The 17,848-nt window shown below is 35.2% G+C and overlaps 1 protein-coding gene across 4 annotated transcripts in view; it reads left to right on the plus strand.

Annotated features, from left to right (window-relative positions):
• GRIA4 (glutamate ionotropic receptor AMPA type subunit 4) overlaps positions 1-17,848 on the plus strand; it is a 375,959-nt gene that overhangs the window by 315,814 nt on the left and 42,297 nt on the right. For all 4 annotated transcript variants that reach the window (XM_008020706.3, XM_008020702.3, XM_008020705.3 and 1 more), the window contains exons 12-14: positions 1,585-1,955; positions 3,903-4,101; positions 10,854-11,101. In XM_008020706.3, the coding sequence (XP_008018897.1) occupies positions 1,585-1,955; positions 3,903-4,101; positions 10,854-11,101 (818 nt within the window). The remainder of the gene's footprint in view (positions 1-1,584; positions 1,956-3,902; positions 4,102-10,853; positions 11,102-17,848) is intronic.

Raw genomic sequence — 17,848 nt, forward strand, 5'->3', positions numbered from 1 at the left:
GCTGAGTCATACTAATAAAATCATTAAAATATACTGATTTTTCTAAAGCTAGTTCACATATTACTTATGCAACAAAAATTATACACTAATGATAGCTATGGGGAAAGTAATAACCTTCCAGCAATGGTCTGACTCTTGTATATATGGGCTTTTATGATGTGAACAAAGTTTATTCCCTCTTAAAGGCATATGTGGTCAATTCTCAGTCACCCAAGGAGATGTGACTAAAATGTACCTTCCCCATTCTTACCCCACAGTTGCCCTTGTATCAAGCCCTTGGCCACTGTATAGAACCAGGAGTCCGAGGATATGTAAGAGTCATTGTAAGAGTGGCAGCCTCTATGTAAGAATTTGTATGTCTGAGCATGTTTCTGGTTCCATTTTAATGTCAAGTATATTCCTTTTAAAATAAATTATCAAAACTCCCTTTTATTTGTAGATCATGTGATAGTTTAGTTTTCGCACTACACTTGATTCCAGTTGATTTTAGAGGTGGGGTGATTTACACTCTACACCTTATTTCACTTGATTTTAGAGGTGGTGGTGATCTAACAGAAGCAGCCCAGGCTCAAATCCCAGAGCTGCCATGATGTGTGAATCTCCCTTCTCTGAATCTCAGTTTCATCATCTAGACAATGATAAGTATACGATTCTTATGAGGACTAAAAGAGAAGCTATTCAAAATATTTAAATCAGCATCAGATCAGCATCGGCCACAGAATCCCTTAATAAATGCTCACTATCACCTTATTAAGGCTTCCAATAAATAATCACAATAACATTATGAGGTAAACGGGGAAAAAGTATCCTCATTTTACAGCTATAGAAACAAGCTCAAAAAAATTGCTCAAAATCACAGAACTCTGAAAATGGAGGCTAGTGCCTTATGATTATAATATCTGAGAAATGAATCTACTGTTTTTCAAAATCTTTTTTTTTAATGAAGGTGGAGAAATCAAAATATGTGAATAGCAAGAAATAAATGCCAATTTCCAGATTTTTGTGTGTGTGCTGAATTGGAAAATATCGTCAAACAACGCATTTTCTTTTATCATACAAGCACAGGCTTTATGATCTGTTTTCTCAAGCTGGAAAGGAATAAAAAAGAAAAGACTGTTTGAAATTTGCAAGTCATAATATTAAGGGATGGCCAAGTAATGAATCAGTGGCAATGCTCCAAATGAAACAGAAAAGGCTGCAACATAGCAGCGTTCCTGGCCAGGAAATTCACAAATTCAGCCATATGGAAAGATTGTCAAGTCTCCTCTGCAGTGTCCCAGATCCTTAAAGACTAATACAGTAATTTGAGTTCAACTTATTTTTGCTTATCCACTCTTTTTCTATTTTCTATCCTTTTACCTAATTACTGGAACCTATAAAAATGTTTTGTGCAACTTAAGTAATATCTTATGAAAAAATTACTATTCATTTTCGTATCTATCACTCGTCTTATTCATTTTTGGCACTCCAAAAATAAATGTAGAATAAATGCATGACTGGTTAGCTTTAAATGGATCATTCCAATGCTAATTGCTTCATGAAATTCATTAACCTATGTGTCTCCATGTGTTTTTTCTCTTATAGAAAGCAGAGATTGCTATTGCCCCTCTGACAATCACTCTGGTACGAGAGGAGGTCATTGACTTTTCTAAACCCTTCATGAGTTTGGGCATATCTATCATGATCAAAAAGCCTCAGAAATCCAAACCAGGAGTGTTTTCCTTCTTGGATCCTCTGGCCTATGAGATTTGGATGTGCATAGTCTTTGCCTACATTGGTGTCAGCGTGGTCTTATTCCTAGTTAGTAGATTTAGTCCATATGAGTGGCACACAGAAGAGCCAGAGGATGGAAAGGAAGGACCCAGCGACCAGCCTCCCAATGAGTTTGGCATCTTTAACAGCCTCTGGTTTTCCCTGGGTGCTTTTATGCAGCAAGGATGTGACATTTCACCCAGGTTAGTTTCAAATCTCTTAAGTTCTTCACCAGTTTCCCAGTAATTCTAAATGCTGTGCAGATTCTCTCTCCACATGTTCTTTTCCTGAAGACAGAGGACTATTTGAAACACAGGAAAGACTTGCAATTCCCAAATAGCAGTTTCTTCCAAATTAGTACAAAATGTGGATATATCATAAACATTAACTTTCTCAATAGCAAAGAAACTATGCAATCTATCAGAACTCTCTCAAAAATCATTTAGTATTAATATTTCATTCACTAGTTTGACAAATGGAAACTGAAACCTAAATTGTAGAATAGGAATTCATTTCCATTTTGTTTCCTTTTAAAAACAAACACTTTTGCTATTATTGCAATTTTTTCCTATTATTGTTGTTGTTGCTCATTTTCAGAAATTAATGTTGGACTTAATTCTCATCTCACATAGCTTAAGGGAGATACCTGGAACCTGAGTCAACATAGTAGGTGCCAGATATACATTGTTTTACATAGCAATGAATAAATTAGCTAAGCAATAGGCAAGAAGCCAACCATGCAAACACTATGCTAGTTTTATGGAATGTTTTTCACTATCTGTGGAGTCATGGCTCCCTTCCTTTGAATACCAATAAGATATAATTTAACCATTATATTCACCAAAAATGCAACCTTCTTTTGCAAGAAAAAATACCTTATTTTTCTCATAAAGTAGCTGAAGGTGTGAAAAGTACTTGCTTTAATTGTTGACTATATATTAGCATCACAAATATATAGATTTCTTCCTTTTTAGAAATGTATGCTTTCTCAAAAAAGAGACATTTGGGACACAATGCAATTTGTGTTTCTTAAGACCTAGGAAAATTATAAATATGCTTAAATTCCAGTAACATAGGAATCTGACTCGAAAACTTTCAATTAAAGAACTAAACAGAAATCAAAGTAAATCAAGTAATGGTTTTTAAAAGCCAGGCGTAAGCAAATATTAAGTTAAACCCAATAGGTGTCTCTTTTATAATCATAAGTATTATAATAAGGGAGTATTTAAACTTTGTAAATGCCATGAAAAATATGAAATCATTCTTCAAGTTTTCAAACAAATGTTTTACAACAATTTGCCACAGGAATTTTAAGTAGTTTGATGGTTACGATAAGTGAGTTCAATGATGAACATTCTCTGAATTTTTTTACTCACCCCCTTCTCACATTTGCTCTGCACTCACACTCACCCACACATCCTTGATACCAGAGAAAGAGTGAAGAGAGAAAATTGTATATCAGTGTGTAAAGATGCTTTGAGACATGGTTCAACCTCCACTTAGCTCAGGAGTAGACTATCAAGCAAACAAACAAAAAATCCTCAACTATGGTCACTTCAAGACCAATTCTAGACCCTCATCTCACCCTGGCCTAAGTTCCATCATCCTGGCAGGGCTCTGACTGAAGGTAAAAACAAGTTCTCTCCTTTTGTCTCAGAAAGGTATCTACCAACTTGCATCAAATCTAAGACCCCAGTCACTGTTCATATGTATTGCTACTCTATGTACCACAAAGAGAGAAATAATGCTGCCAATTAAACCATGATACTATATTTTATCTCATCAACCATAGGCTGCATCCTAATTTCAGAGATGCTAAGAAATGAGGGCAGGAGATTATTAATGAATTCAACTAAGTATTCCCCTTACACAGCTGAAGAAAAGCTATTAAGTTTTACATTTCTGCCATATTCTTTAAACAATAAAAAGGAAATGGTTGTCATATTTTCAGTGGCATTTATATATTAAATACACCATAGAAGATATCAGATTATACAGAAATCTAGAATTATTCTTGAGTAGACTCTCAGAAAATAAAACAATACTTGCAATCATGATTTTTAAATGTGCATGGTGAATTGATGGTATTTCTTTTCTTTCTCTATGTTGGTTAGAGAAAGGAAAATGTGCATTATTTTATCCATGTTTAGATCCCTCTCAGGTCGAATTGTTGGAGGTGTTTGGTGGTTCTTTACACTCATCATTATATCATCTTACACTGCTAACCTCGCTGCTTTCCTGACGGTTGAGCGAATGGTCTCTCCCATAGAAAGTGCAGAAGACCTAGCCAAACAAACAGAAATTGCCTATGGAACACTGGATTCAGGGTCAACAAAAGAATTCTTCAGAGTAAGTTAAGGGAACAACTAACACTGAAATGTTTATCATTTTGAAATTCAGGCAATTTTTATAACAATTATATCATGGGCTTTAGCTATTATAAAGTTTACAAACACAATGGTAATAGCTACGTTTAAGGCTAGTACTTCTAACTGAATTTTATAATCACTTTAATTTGCAGAAGGTAATTGACTTAGTATATTGCAAGAGGAACACTCTCTAGGGAGTAGTAACAATGAAAAGGTAATTAAAACAATTTTACAACATAATTTATCCAAAACATTCCAATGTTGATAATGCTATGATAATATTGGATCTGGTAAGACTGGATTTATGTATGATTTTGGCTGATAGCATAAAAATGAAAACTTGACTTTTGAAGAATACATTCAACTTGCTGCATTTGAAACATAAAACCTTAATTGCAGATTATACTACTTATATGAGTTATATTATTCTATAATCTATTCTGTAACAATGAACTTCACAGCAACATATTTGCTTTCTCACAAGGTAATAACAGCAAGAACTTTTCCATTCTAGGCACCTCTCTAGGACATTGTATGGCATTTAGTTTGTGCTGATTTCTCTGCTTTGCAGATAAAAATTTTCCAATTGATATAACTGCATTACATATATGGATACCTGTATAATTGCGTTATATATATGGATGTAATTGCATTGTATGTCCCTTTGACCTTCCATCAGAACAATACAGGTTTTCTTTTAGGTTTTTTTAGTGTTTGTTCCATTATGGGGATGAATTTTTTTTATCAAAAAATCCTTTTTCTACTCATTTTAAATCCACAGCTCTACGCTTGGTAATGTCTGATAACAGATAGGCATTCATTTTGTGACTTCAAAACCCCAAATTTAAAAAGTTGCCAGAGTGACATTTTTATGAATATTGAACTAGGTAAAAACGAACTCTTTTTATATTTATGTCAATTGTTTAAACACTAGAATATGTAATAGCATAGAAGACAGAACATACATTTTATTACTTTCTAAGCTTTTGTGTGAAAGTAATAATAGTTCTTTGTTCGTGACTACATATAGCACTTGAGAGATTACATTTCCATTTTAAATGTATTTATTTATAATCTTCTCACTCAATTCGGCTTAATAATTATAAACAACAAAATGTGCTACTCCTTAGGCCAGCTTTAACTTTTGTATACTTGAATTTCTGTAAGATATTTATCCTTTTTAAAGAAAATTGATTATAGTATCCTAATATACTTCAGATGTTTACATAATATCATAGCAAGAGCAAATCACTCAAAAACTCAAACCCATCCTTGGGCATTGTTTAGAAAAGAAACTAGACAATCAACAATGTACTTGTCAACAATTTGGAGTATTATTATATATAATCCAAAATGTATAAGTTAATTACAAAACACTTACAGATTTTCTTAAAACTGTAAGTAATATTCATGACAGTAGATTTGATTCACAATAATCTATGGATAAAGTTAATTAAACAAACTTTTTTAAATTTACCTAGCACATCCCTATTTCTACAGCTTAATAATAGAAACATTACTACTCTAATGTATTTTAGCATAATTTCAGTACCGTGCTGTCAGTTTATAACTGCTCCCATCCATAAGTAAGCAGGTAAAATTTAATGATTTCGCCTAAAAATCACTATGTATATGCATCAAAATAAAATACAAGTTTGTGCTATCATTTGCACTTTACTGAAAATTGATGACTGTCATTTAAATAAAAGACATTATTTGCAGGCTCATCATTCTGCCTTGAGTGATAAAGGGAAGAAGAAATGCTATACTGATTCCCTGAAAATATTTCAAACATAACTCACTGTAAAGCTCTTTAGCATTAAGCACACTGAAAATGTTCATTTCTAATCTTTATAAAGTTAAAAATGCTTAAATTCAAAGAACTGGTGAGGTAGATAAGAGAATATATTAAGAGAAATGTAAGAATGGGGAAACCTGCTTCCTAGATTTATAGAGTCTTCCATACAAACTGTGCAAGCACCATTCCTTGTTTCCTTTCTCTCCAATCCAACTTCAGTTTTTAAATTGGAAGATTTTTATAATATAGGTATCTATTGTTGCAGAACATTCTGAACTCTCATGGGACAAGAAAATAATTTCCCCTGGCAGCACGCTTTCAGGAAAGCATAAATTTGGGTTCTTTGATAAAAATTTCATTCATTTCTTACCCTGTTTGCCTCCCTCCTCTCCCATACATGTTGACCTGGTTTAAATAAACCATTTGTCTGATGGGCTGAGGAAACCAGAATGTGAAGTGTATTTTTGTACCTGTCAAAATCATTTTCTCATAGGAACACATTAATGGTACATCTATCAGCTCCACTAGGCTGCCTCAGGCAATGACCTATACTCAGTGCTTCAGAAAAATGTAGCAGTTATAATCAACTGAAAAAAGAATTAAGCCACAGGGGAAAACTACATCTGAATTCAACTGTTGCCTTGGTTTTGCCCCATTATGAGACTTTATATGCTTCATGTTTTGTGTGCCATGGTAAGCCTAAACATAGAGGCATTTAAAGAGTCTGTACTTGTCACTTAATGCCAGCCTTGCTGTTTTGGTACTTTCACATTACTACACACCTGACTTAAACACAGTGATTTTCATTTCAATGCAGTTTTATCCTGTGCCTGTCTCAGTCATCAGTGAAATCGTGAATGCATAAATGATGTGCATTACTATCTCAGGGTTTATAATATTACCAAATAATGCATTGATGAGCTCTCACTAGAACATCAGTCTTGCCAAGTAAGCTACTAGAAGGGGGAAAAAATTCACCAGATAGATAGCAATGTAAACATTAACTATAATACATGACATTTGTACATAGTTTCTATTAGAAGCAGAAATGGTGGGATACTTAATTTAGGGACAATTAAAAGGATAGCACATTTTTTAAATTACAAGAATTGTTTTAAGCAATAAAGCAGTGCTTTAGATCAGATAGTTCCCCATGCTTTGAGTTTCACAATAAAGATGAAATAAATCGATCTGATATTAATTTTCTAATTTCAAAAAATAATGACTTCTATCTTTTCATTTTCCACACCCCAGTCTTTAAACATACACTACAGTTGAAGCTTTTAGGGACTTAAATGTTCCTTTATCATTGTACCACATACAATGACACTTGATACAGAGACCTACTGAGCTTGCTGGATCTGCAGAAATTTTCTTCATTTTAGCCTGTCTCATCAAATTTATAAATATTTGCTTGCCCTCCCTCCTTAGCAATCACTCTCTTGTAGTCACAGATAAGGCACAGGGATATTACTTCCAGTCCTACGCCACTCGATTCCCCCTTGTCCCTTTGTCCTGTGTATATGATCTTATCAGAATCAGATTTTCTAAACATAAGCGTGGTGACAAACCAGGCTAATTTCTTTTTTCAAAAACTTGCTTTTATCTTTCCATTTTATCTATATTTTTTCATTTTTATTGTACCTAAACCCTCTTATATTTAGCATAGCTACTCTGTGGATTACTCTTTCTTCCAGATTTTAAAGGGATTAGTTCAACTTATTTTGCACTTAAGGCATACATAATTCAATGTATTCAAACAAATGCAGCAGTAATTTTCCACATATTAATATATAGAAATGGACTATTAAAAATATCAATGACCAAAAGGTACTGTATTCTTTTTAAAAAGATTTATTTGCTTTAATACTATGCTGCATTCTATAGTCAAGTGATCTCTACAAATACCAAATCCTAAAAATACACGTTTTTCATTTTGCTATGTTAGTTTTGTTTAACTGTCCTATTCTTTTAATAAGCTACTTATTTGTAACTGGAAAATTGCCAAGTAATTAGCATGTTTTTCATATTCTTAATTCCATAAAATAGTTCAATTAAAGCAATATTCACACTGATTTTATTTCTTCTGTTTTCAATGTAGTGTACATAGTAAAGTATACAATGTATGTGAAGCTCTATACCTTTTTGGGTGAAACTCTCAAGTCAAGATTTAAATATATTTAAAAAGTAGTTATGTGTTTAAAGGAAGTTTACCAGAAGTTCTCTAAAAATTAAAATTATCAATATAGATATTGAGGGACAATCTGTATCAAGTGATTCAGAGAGGTAATATTTTTCAGAACTTGTAAAATGAAAGAGTTTGTTCTCTGGAACAGAACTCTATTTTTAGAGATGGGATGAATGAAGCATGGCAACATGGCATTCCTAGTGGATTCTATACTTGAGGGTTTGGAATCCAAGTACTTATCTGTCCTGGAAGGACATAGAATCATTGCAGTTTTCAAATATGAGGATTCTGTTGCCAGAAGTAATTTGTCATTGCCTAAATACACACACACACACACACACACACACACACCCCAATCTTTATATCATGAGATATTTTTTCAAGTGTTAATAGCATAAAAACATTACAAAAAATACTAAAAGATGTCAATTTCCCACCTTGATATTTATCAACATTTGGATATAAGTTACCGGCTAGGTGCGATGGCTCATGCCTGTAATCCTAGCACTTTGGGAGGCCGAGGCGGTGGATTACCTGAGCTCTGGAGTTCAAGACCAGCCTAGTCGACATGGTGAAACCCTGTCTCTATTAAAAAATACAAAAATTAGCTGGGTGTGGTGGTGGGTGCCTGTAATCACAGGTACTTGGGAGACTGAGACAGGAGAATTGCTTGAACCTGGGAGGCAGAGGTTGCAGTGAGCCAAGATCACGCCACTGCACTCCAGCCTGGGTGACAGAGCGAGACTCCATCTGTCCTCTCAAAAAAAATGAATATAGTTACCATAAAATATCTTTTCTTTGGTGTTCAAGTATATAAATCAGTGATTGTGTGGTTTATTAGTTAGGTTTATTGATTACTTATTTCCGAACTTATGAAATCAAAAATTTGAATCGTACTTTTATTCATTTCTTTCTTTGTCTGCCTGAATAATTTGTCTTTGTCCAGGTATTGAAGTTATATGTTGATTAGTAAAGAACTGCCTCTTGTTGAATTCTGTATTTTGGTAAACAAAGGAAGCTTAACGTAAATAAATGTACACACTACTCAGCATTGAGCCTCACACAAAGACATAAGTCTGAATGAGGTCTTCATTTTTTCTTTTTTTTTGGATTCAGATACAAAATTGCAGCCCCTTGTTATTGAAAACAAATGCAGTTGCACCAGACAAGATTCAGGCCTTTTTTTTTTTTTTTTTTTTTTTTTTTTCAGATGGAGGCTCACTGCAACCTCTGCCTCCTAGGTCTGAGCAATTCTCGTGCCTCAGCCCTGTTAGTAGCTGGGACTACAGGCATGTGTTGCCACGCCGAGCTAATTTTTGTATTTTTAGTAGACACAGGGTTTCACCACATTGGCCAGGCTGGTCTTGAACTCCTGATCTCATATATTGAACTTTATGATCAGGTGATCCACCTGCCTCAAGGTCCCAAAATGCTGGGATTACAGTCTGAACCACAGCACCTGGCCAAGGCTTTTCTATCTTATTAAACGTATCTTTTAGAGACATTTGAGTTCACTTAGATATATTCTCACATTAAAAATGTATGTGTGAATGAAAAATTTAATGCAAATGTAGATAACAAGAAAAAGGACTTGGGTAAATTAAGTAGTGAGAGTAACGCATTAATAGATAGAGCTCAAGTAGACAGAAGTAATTTACAAATATAAATAAGTTTCTTGGCTGGAGTCAAGAGGATTAGAATGACCAACTCCCTAAAACACAAAATTGGAAAATAGGAATCACTTCTCTTTGAAGTTCAATATATGTTCTATTTGAAAATTTTTTCATAAAAAGTCTAAAAATGTTTCAATCAACCTAGAGTTTGATTCTTGTGTTAGGGATATTTGGTTTATAAGCTATACCAGGTTTTGCCTCTTCCTTTGGTGTTCAATTACTGACTTGATATCGACTGTATTTTTGTATATTTCTTACTAGAATCATGTGCACTAAAATTTGGGGGCATGAAAAAAGAAAAAATAAAATAACAGTCAGACATGGTGGCTCACACATGTAATCTCAGCACTTTAGTAGACTGAGGCAGTAGGAGTGCTTGAGGTCAAGAGTTTGAGACCAGCCTGGGCAACATAACGAGACCTCATCTTAAAAAAAATTTTTTTAATCATCTGGACATAGTGGCATGCACCTGTAGTCCCAGCTACTCAGGAGGCTGAGGCAGGAGGATCTCTTGAGCCCAAGAGTTGTAGGTTACAGTGAGCTATGATCATGTCACTGCACTCCAGTCTGGACAACACAGCAAGACCCTGTCTCTTAAAAAAACTTAAAAAAAAAAAAAACAACAACCCTCCTTGTTTGTTATAACTAAAATACAGTATTAAAAGGAATTTTACAAACTTGAAGTAAAATCTTAGCTTTTTTAAAGTTTACCACGAATGTGATATAAAACATGATTTTAAACGATGAAGTCTCTTCATCGCAGTCTACATTGAAAAAAACAGTAATAGATCACTATTTAAGCAGTTGAGTGTCGTAACTGTTATGGCAAGAGGTTTGGGCTTCTTCAGATATGACTTTTAAATGTCTATCATTTCCATGATTTCCTTAAACAGTGTTAAAAGGCAGTTTTCCAATTTGAAAAGAGTAATATTACTATTATATTACTCTATAACAAATGGGAGTTAGAGAGCAATGGAAAGATACTAAAACTCTTTATTCTTATCTTGGTTCAGTGAATATTAACATGTTGTTCCCTTCTTTCCTGTATTTAATTTTATTTTAATTTCCTCCAGAGATCAAAAATAGCAGTGTATGAAAAGATGTGGACCTACATGCGATCAGCAGAGCCATCAGTGTTCACTAGGACTACAGCTGAGGGAGTAGCTCGTGTCCGCAAATCCAAGGGCAAATTTGCCTTTCTCCTGGAGTCCACTATGAATGAATACATTGAGCAGCGAAAGCCATGTGACACGATGAAAGTGGGAGGAAATCTGGATTCCAAAGGCTATGGAGTAGCAACGCCCAAGGGTTCCTCATTAAGGTGGGTGGAATAGTATAACAATATAACATGTGTTGTTATAGTATTCCACCTTCCCTGATGTGCCTGAGAGAATTATTTTGTTTTGTGTGTGAACATGGTATGTTTGTTTGTTTTCTTTTTCTCCATTTCATATATTTTGGTCAACAATCAGGTAATTTTTTTAAATTTTGGGATAATTAATCCTCGTTGACATTTATCTTTGAAGGCCATATAAAAACCAAACTGGTTGAACACTAGCTGCTTCCAGTGGGCCTAAGGCATGGGTAGCATATGCTTCTTTACATCTCATCAAATTTTTTTGGTCACCGGTATCTACACTATCATAATGTCAGTGATAATTCTACATTTTATCATTTTTTTAAATTATGCCTGGCCACTAGTCTCTGAGTAAGAAGAAATTAACCTCTTTCCAGCAAATCACTTTTTTTTCCATTTCGATATTTTATTTATTATGGCATCTTTCTATTTTAGATTATCTTGAGGTTGTTTTCATGCTAAGTTTGAAATCACATCTATTTATAAAAGCAATCATAGTCAGAGGAAAAAATGAGCTCTGGTTTTATAGTGCTTACTCAAGTCACACTCCTGCCTATTTTAAAGGGAGTGTGGTGTAAGTAAGATCTGTAAAATTAGACCCAATGGCAATCCAAAAATGCTTACAGATAGACCCCTGAAATGAGCAAACCATTACATGTGTGGATTAAGTGAGACTTTCATTCTTATGGAAATATTGGTTAAATCTGCCCTTTTCATCCTTTTGGTCCTGGACATAGAAAATTCACATGTTTATGTCCAGGAGGCAGAATTTCCTCTTTTCCTTAAGCAATAAAGGCTGCTGTTGAATTGATGGGGCTGGATCCCATCAAAAGCGATGATCGACAAATTACTCTGGTCTCAGTGCTGCTTAGGAGAAATGTACACAAAGCACAGATTCAAGAGGAAATCAGGATCTTTGCCAAAGGACTTAACCAAGAACCTGATCTTAAAAAGTGATGCCTCTGGTAAGCCATTGAAAAGTGAAGGTAATGAGACCTGTACTATTGCCTAGTACAAATGAAAGCAATATAAATATTTTAATTGTTTTCATTGGTTTCAAAAGGGTAACTGCAATGTGCTTTGATATGTGTGTTGGGTTGGGAAGGGTTGAGAGAGATATAAGAAATAAACATCAGTAATGGAAAAGGTTGTGTTAAAGCGATATATTGTGTTTGCAAGCAACACTGTAATAATTAGTGAGGGGTTTTATGGTATGTTACAAAAGTGCAATATTAAAAGAGATAAAACAAAACTAGCCAGTAAAGACAAATATGGTTATGGACTGTGGAAATTTTGAAGTCAGGCTTCATGTATGGAACATATATTCCGTATGAAACTGAAGAAATGTGCAGGGAGAAAGCCAAACAAATAAATTATCTGTACTATATTCTACCCAAAAACAATTTCAACCATTCAGAAACTTAAACTGGCATCAGGTTGTTTCATCTTTGAGGGTTTATTTTGTATGATGCAATATGAAGAATATGTCATTTCAATGAGGCCAAGTAGTAAAGAAATCTCTGTTGAAGGTATGGTTTTGACAGCACCTTAGCGTAAATACTTTTTTAAAAATAGGAGGGGAGAATGCAATGGTGGTTAATATGTAGATCAGTGTTCAGACTATTGATTACATTCACTGGATGTCTCTCTTGCACTTAATTAATTCTCTGTGGATATAGCTGCCTTGTCCTCTGTCTTGTGTCTACTGATAAAGTCAAGCTTCAGGGACTGAATTTGGCCTTCAGTGACGGGTTCGCCTGACTCCCATTAATGGCAAGAGAGTTCCCTCTTAAATGTGCCACTTTGTCAAATCCACACTACAGGGATTGTTTGGGGAAAAGCTGAAGGGCTTCATCTGTCCAGAACTGTATAATAATCACCCATTGGCTTCCCCCTCTTTTCCTGTCCTTCCCTGGACCTTGTTAATGAGGCAATTGTTAAATTAAGCTTCCTGGATGGAGAGTTTGTTTATGCACTTTGTTTTATATATGCCACAATTTCCTGAGCAAGCTGGCTCCTGCATGCCAAAACCACAGTCATTTTGTCCTGCCTTTGAGAACACTGGAAGGGAACTGAAGGCTGACCAGCATGCACCTCACCCCACCTCCTCTCTGTCTCATCTTCAGCCATCTAAGCAGGAGACTCATCAGGCTTAAATTCTCATTCTTATCCGACTAGGATTCTTCTGTTTCAAATGAGACAAACTAATGCAGAGATGGACTAATAGTCATCTTCTGTATAAATGATTTAGTTTGTAGAAGCAAATTCAAAATAATTGTATTCATCAGAGCAAGGTCAAGAGGACATACCTGTATCAAATTCTTTGAAACCTTTCTTATTCAGTTCCGTAGAGACTTAAGTCTGTTTTCCTATACAATCTATCTTTTTAAAATCAGGTCTTTAGGTTAATAGTTCTGGATGTAGTGAGACTTTTGTATTGTACTGTCATTAACAATGGCTTTCTCACAAACTCTGCTATTCAGATTCATTAGGCAACATAAGACTTTAAGCAAAAGAAAACAGTAATCTGTCCTATTTACATTTAAACAGAGAATGCAGACAAATGAATAGTTATGTTCCATTGGTCTAGGGAGTTTTAAATTCCCAGGTCTTGCTGTTTGTTTAAAGTGCTTCAGAAAAAACGTCACAGAAAAGAGAGAGTTTGATATATAATCAGAATTGAAAATTGGGACTTGGGTCTTTAATGCAGACTTTAAAATAAATGCAATAAGGATCATCGCAAAGAGTAGATCTGTAACTGGACTGAAAAATATCACAGCACTGATGACTAGCACCTGTCTTTACAGTAGAGAATGATTTACAGAGCTCTTTACTGTTCCAAGACTTTATTTCAGACTAGTGCTTGCTGGACATAAAGCAATTAAATTTAAAACCATTGATCTATCACTTACTAATAACAATGGCCAGAAATTGTTGGTTTATTGTATTTTGATATAGATTCTCCAATTCTCAAGTGACAGAACAATGCCAGGTATACGGATCTGGAATCTTTTTTTCACATGCACAGTACAATTTATACTTCTATCAGTGCCATGGTTTTCTTTCTCCTCCCTTTCCCAGTCCCCTTCGCAATCCAAAACAATTGTGAAAATCTTTCTCTGGTTGAGAAATGTCCAAAAGTTGTTTTAAAATATACACTTTCGATGGCATTGCAACGGAATGTAAAGTTTAGAAGAAAGAGGAAGTACATTTATTTTGACTTTACTCTCAATACTATCAACACTATCAATTTTAATATACAAATTGATTATAGTATAGACGTCTACTATACTATAGTATTTATGGTACAATAAAGTTGCCTACGTTACTGTCAAAATACTATCAACTTTGCCACGGTATCCATACTACACTGGTTACTAGACTATTGATTTTACTTTGTAATAAATAAACCTGTTAAAGGTTCTTTCGAGTGAATCATCATTCGGTTGATATGGATTTACTATTAAGTAGCTGTTAGATAAGAATATCCCTTTTAAAGATATTCATAGTGTCTAGTGTCTGTAAATACCTCCAGACAACAAAGCGGTGGGTCATATCTGAACACTTCCTCTGGACCTTAGAACGATTTGTATACTTGACCCTAATGTTTGAAGCCAAGTCAAAAACTCTAGTCACCTATACTTTTATTATTCAACAGTGGTCATTCCCATTCAGACTTTGCCTCCTCTAAAGATGTTTGTGGAACTGTGTCTAAAGTAAAACAAATATTCTGTCACTGCAAAAAAAAAAAAAAAAAAAAAAAAAAAGGATGCTTTAAAGGAAAGCAGTTCCAATAGAACTTGTATCGGGGGGTGGTGAGACCTGGAAAAAATGAGGCCCAGTTGTACTTGGCAATGACAAGTTGCAGGAACCCATGGCAACCGGAACCGATCCAGTGAAACCAAGCACATCACACTTAGGTTACAACAGGAAACTCAGAGCCCCACAGTAATAGCACAGCAGGGGGAGGAAGTACTCAGCATGAGAATTAGAATACCACATCTCTCATTGGACTTTTCCTTTCAGCATTGAACAAAACTACTGGCCTCATAAGACACTTGGCCTTAGCCTAGATCTACATTGGAGTGAGTAGAGTTCTATGTAGGTCAAATTATGCTTCTTCCACTTTGGAGAATTTGCTAGGGCAGGTGTATTAAACTTAGTATGAAAATTCATGTCTGAAAACTGTATTATCCTAAGGAGCTACTTTCACATATAAAATTTGTGGGATATATACTTTAGTTCAGGAGTACTTAGAAGGTTTATGAAGCACTTAGAAGGTTTTGGAAAAAGGAGTTTGCTGGATATTTTATGTGAGCATATTATTTTAGTCTTTTTTTGGTATTAGAAACAAGTCAACTGATAGTATTAAAGTAGATACTAGAAAAACTCAAGTGTACAGAAGTCTAAAGCTGAGTACTGAGTATATTTGGCCTCAAATGAAGAAACTTTTAACATGCCTTGTGGAAATGAGTTGCAGTGGGTTGGTACATAAACACATTTTTTTTATTTTAACTATTATGAAAAGAGATATGTATTTGCTTATGAATACCCTTCATTTTTAGTGCCATATTTAAAGATGCTATAGATAACTTATTTTTTCTAATCCCATTATATTTTGAGATACAGTCTGTTGGGCTAAGGAGTAGACAAACACACACAACAAAAATCATTTGCATCTCTCAACATATACACACAAACACACATAAATCTTTTCTGAGATATGCTTAAAAGAGCTACCTAGTTTGCTATTAAATATACTGCTATTGTGTGTACCAAGTATTTTGCATTTACAAACTAAGACATCACATGGTGAAGGTATCAATGCTACTTGTGTCCCAGGGAAAAATAATTGCACAGTAGAATCCATATACTTCATTCCTCTCTTCCCAGATGTTCACTACACTAGGAAGGATGAAACTTACCAGGGCCATTTTAAATTCTAAATTTTTCATTTAAATCCTTCCTATTTAATTAAAAGATAACTAAAATTACAACTCCTCATGAAGAAGGAAACAAAGGTTGCCCTTTTTCTAAATTTCTTTAAGACTCACAAGGCATTATACATGTTTGTGATTCTTCCCATTAGTTTTTAAAAAATGCTAAAATGATTTGCCCTCAATCTTTTGACAGTTCATTTAACAAATGACTCCTGAGTGGGGTCCAACTGATAATTTATCAGGTATGTTTTAAGTTGTTCATTCTTGAGGTACTTTATAGCAGCCTGAGTAGGTAACACCAAACTGAAAAATTTCTATATTCAAGGGTTAGCCTTTTGCTCTCCTTAGCGCTACACTTAGAAGTTGTGTTTTAGTAACTTTCCTGAGAAAATGAGTAATTTATGGCCATTTTAGTTTCTACCACTTCAAAAGGGATCAAATTTGACAAGATGAAACCGCTACCAAAATGTTTGGCAGCTTATGAAGTTTGATGAGAAAGCGAAGCTAGCTCTCAATTCTGACAATTCTAACAAAAGCCAGAATTGCAATCTGTTGTTCTTGAGCCCCACACAATTGTCTCACAGACAAAGCCTATGAATATAAAGATGATAGCATATTCAGATCAAAGGTAAAGCATTAATGTATGCATAGGGTTAGCATGTGAAGCGGAACGCTTGCTCACCCTTAGAAGTAACCAAAGTAGATATGAATGTATGAAGCTTCCGTGCTATTCCCTTTCTATTGAATTCGCCTTGATTTCCTCACTTTAAGCATTCTCTGGACCCATATTTAAATTCATCAAGAAAGAGATTTTTTGTTTCTGCTGTGCATACAATAGATTCTGACCATGGCAGCAAAGCCACTCTTCAGCCCTGTCTATACTAAATTATTAAAGAAAATATGTCAGATTAATTACTCTCCACTATAGGAATCTCAGGTTATAGGATCATGGCTTCTATAAAGTGGCTTACATTCAGTTCACAAGTGGCTCTCAATTTATCTTCAGAACGGCAGCAGAAGTCAAGTGACATATATCTATTGTTGTTGTTGTTCACACCCATTTGTGTTGGGTTCTATTCTCTAGATTGATGTTCCTAAAGGAAAGAGTGCCAGGAAGAAGCCACCCTAGGTGGCCTCAGCACAGGCTGAGCAGAGGGAGGAACCATTACCTTCTTCTGAGAGACCTTAACTCTTACATTAACTCTCACAACTCTGAACAGGCCAAGAAGGGAAGCATTATAATCACACTGCAGTGGATTCCTTCCCTTATGATCCCAGGGCCCTGTTAGCTGAGAGCCTGGTGGTAGAGTACGGAGGGACTGAAGAATAGAGGAAGGGGCCAGGTACAGTGGCTCATCCTTGTAATCCCAGCACTTCGGGAGGCCGAGGAGGGTGGATCAGTTAAGGTCAGGAGTTCAAGACCAGCTTGGGCAACATGGTGAAACCCTGACTCTACAAAAAATACAAAAATTAGCCAGGTGTGGTGGCACACCTGTAGTCCCAGCTACTCAGGAGGCTGAGGCAGAAGAATCACTTGAATCCAGGAGGTGGAGGTTGCAGTGAGCCGAGATCGCGCCACTACACTCCAGCTTGGGCAACACGAGATCATGCCACTGTACTCCAGCCTGAGCAACAAAGCAAGACCCCATCTCAAAAAAATAAAAATAAAAAATAGAGGGAGGAAGTAGCTCTTTATATTTGCAATAGGTAGACATGTGGAGAATATTTTAGACAAACACATGCAGGCATACAACACAGAGCTTTAGAGAGA

The sequence above is a fragment of the Chlorocebus sabaeus genome, chromosome 1 (assembly GCF_047675955.1).
Source record: "Chlorocebus sabaeus isolate Y175 chromosome 1, mChlSab1.0.hap1, whole genome shotgun sequence".
Taxonomy (NCBI): Eukaryota; Metazoa; Chordata; class Mammalia; order Primates; family Cercopithecidae; genus Chlorocebus; species Chlorocebus sabaeus.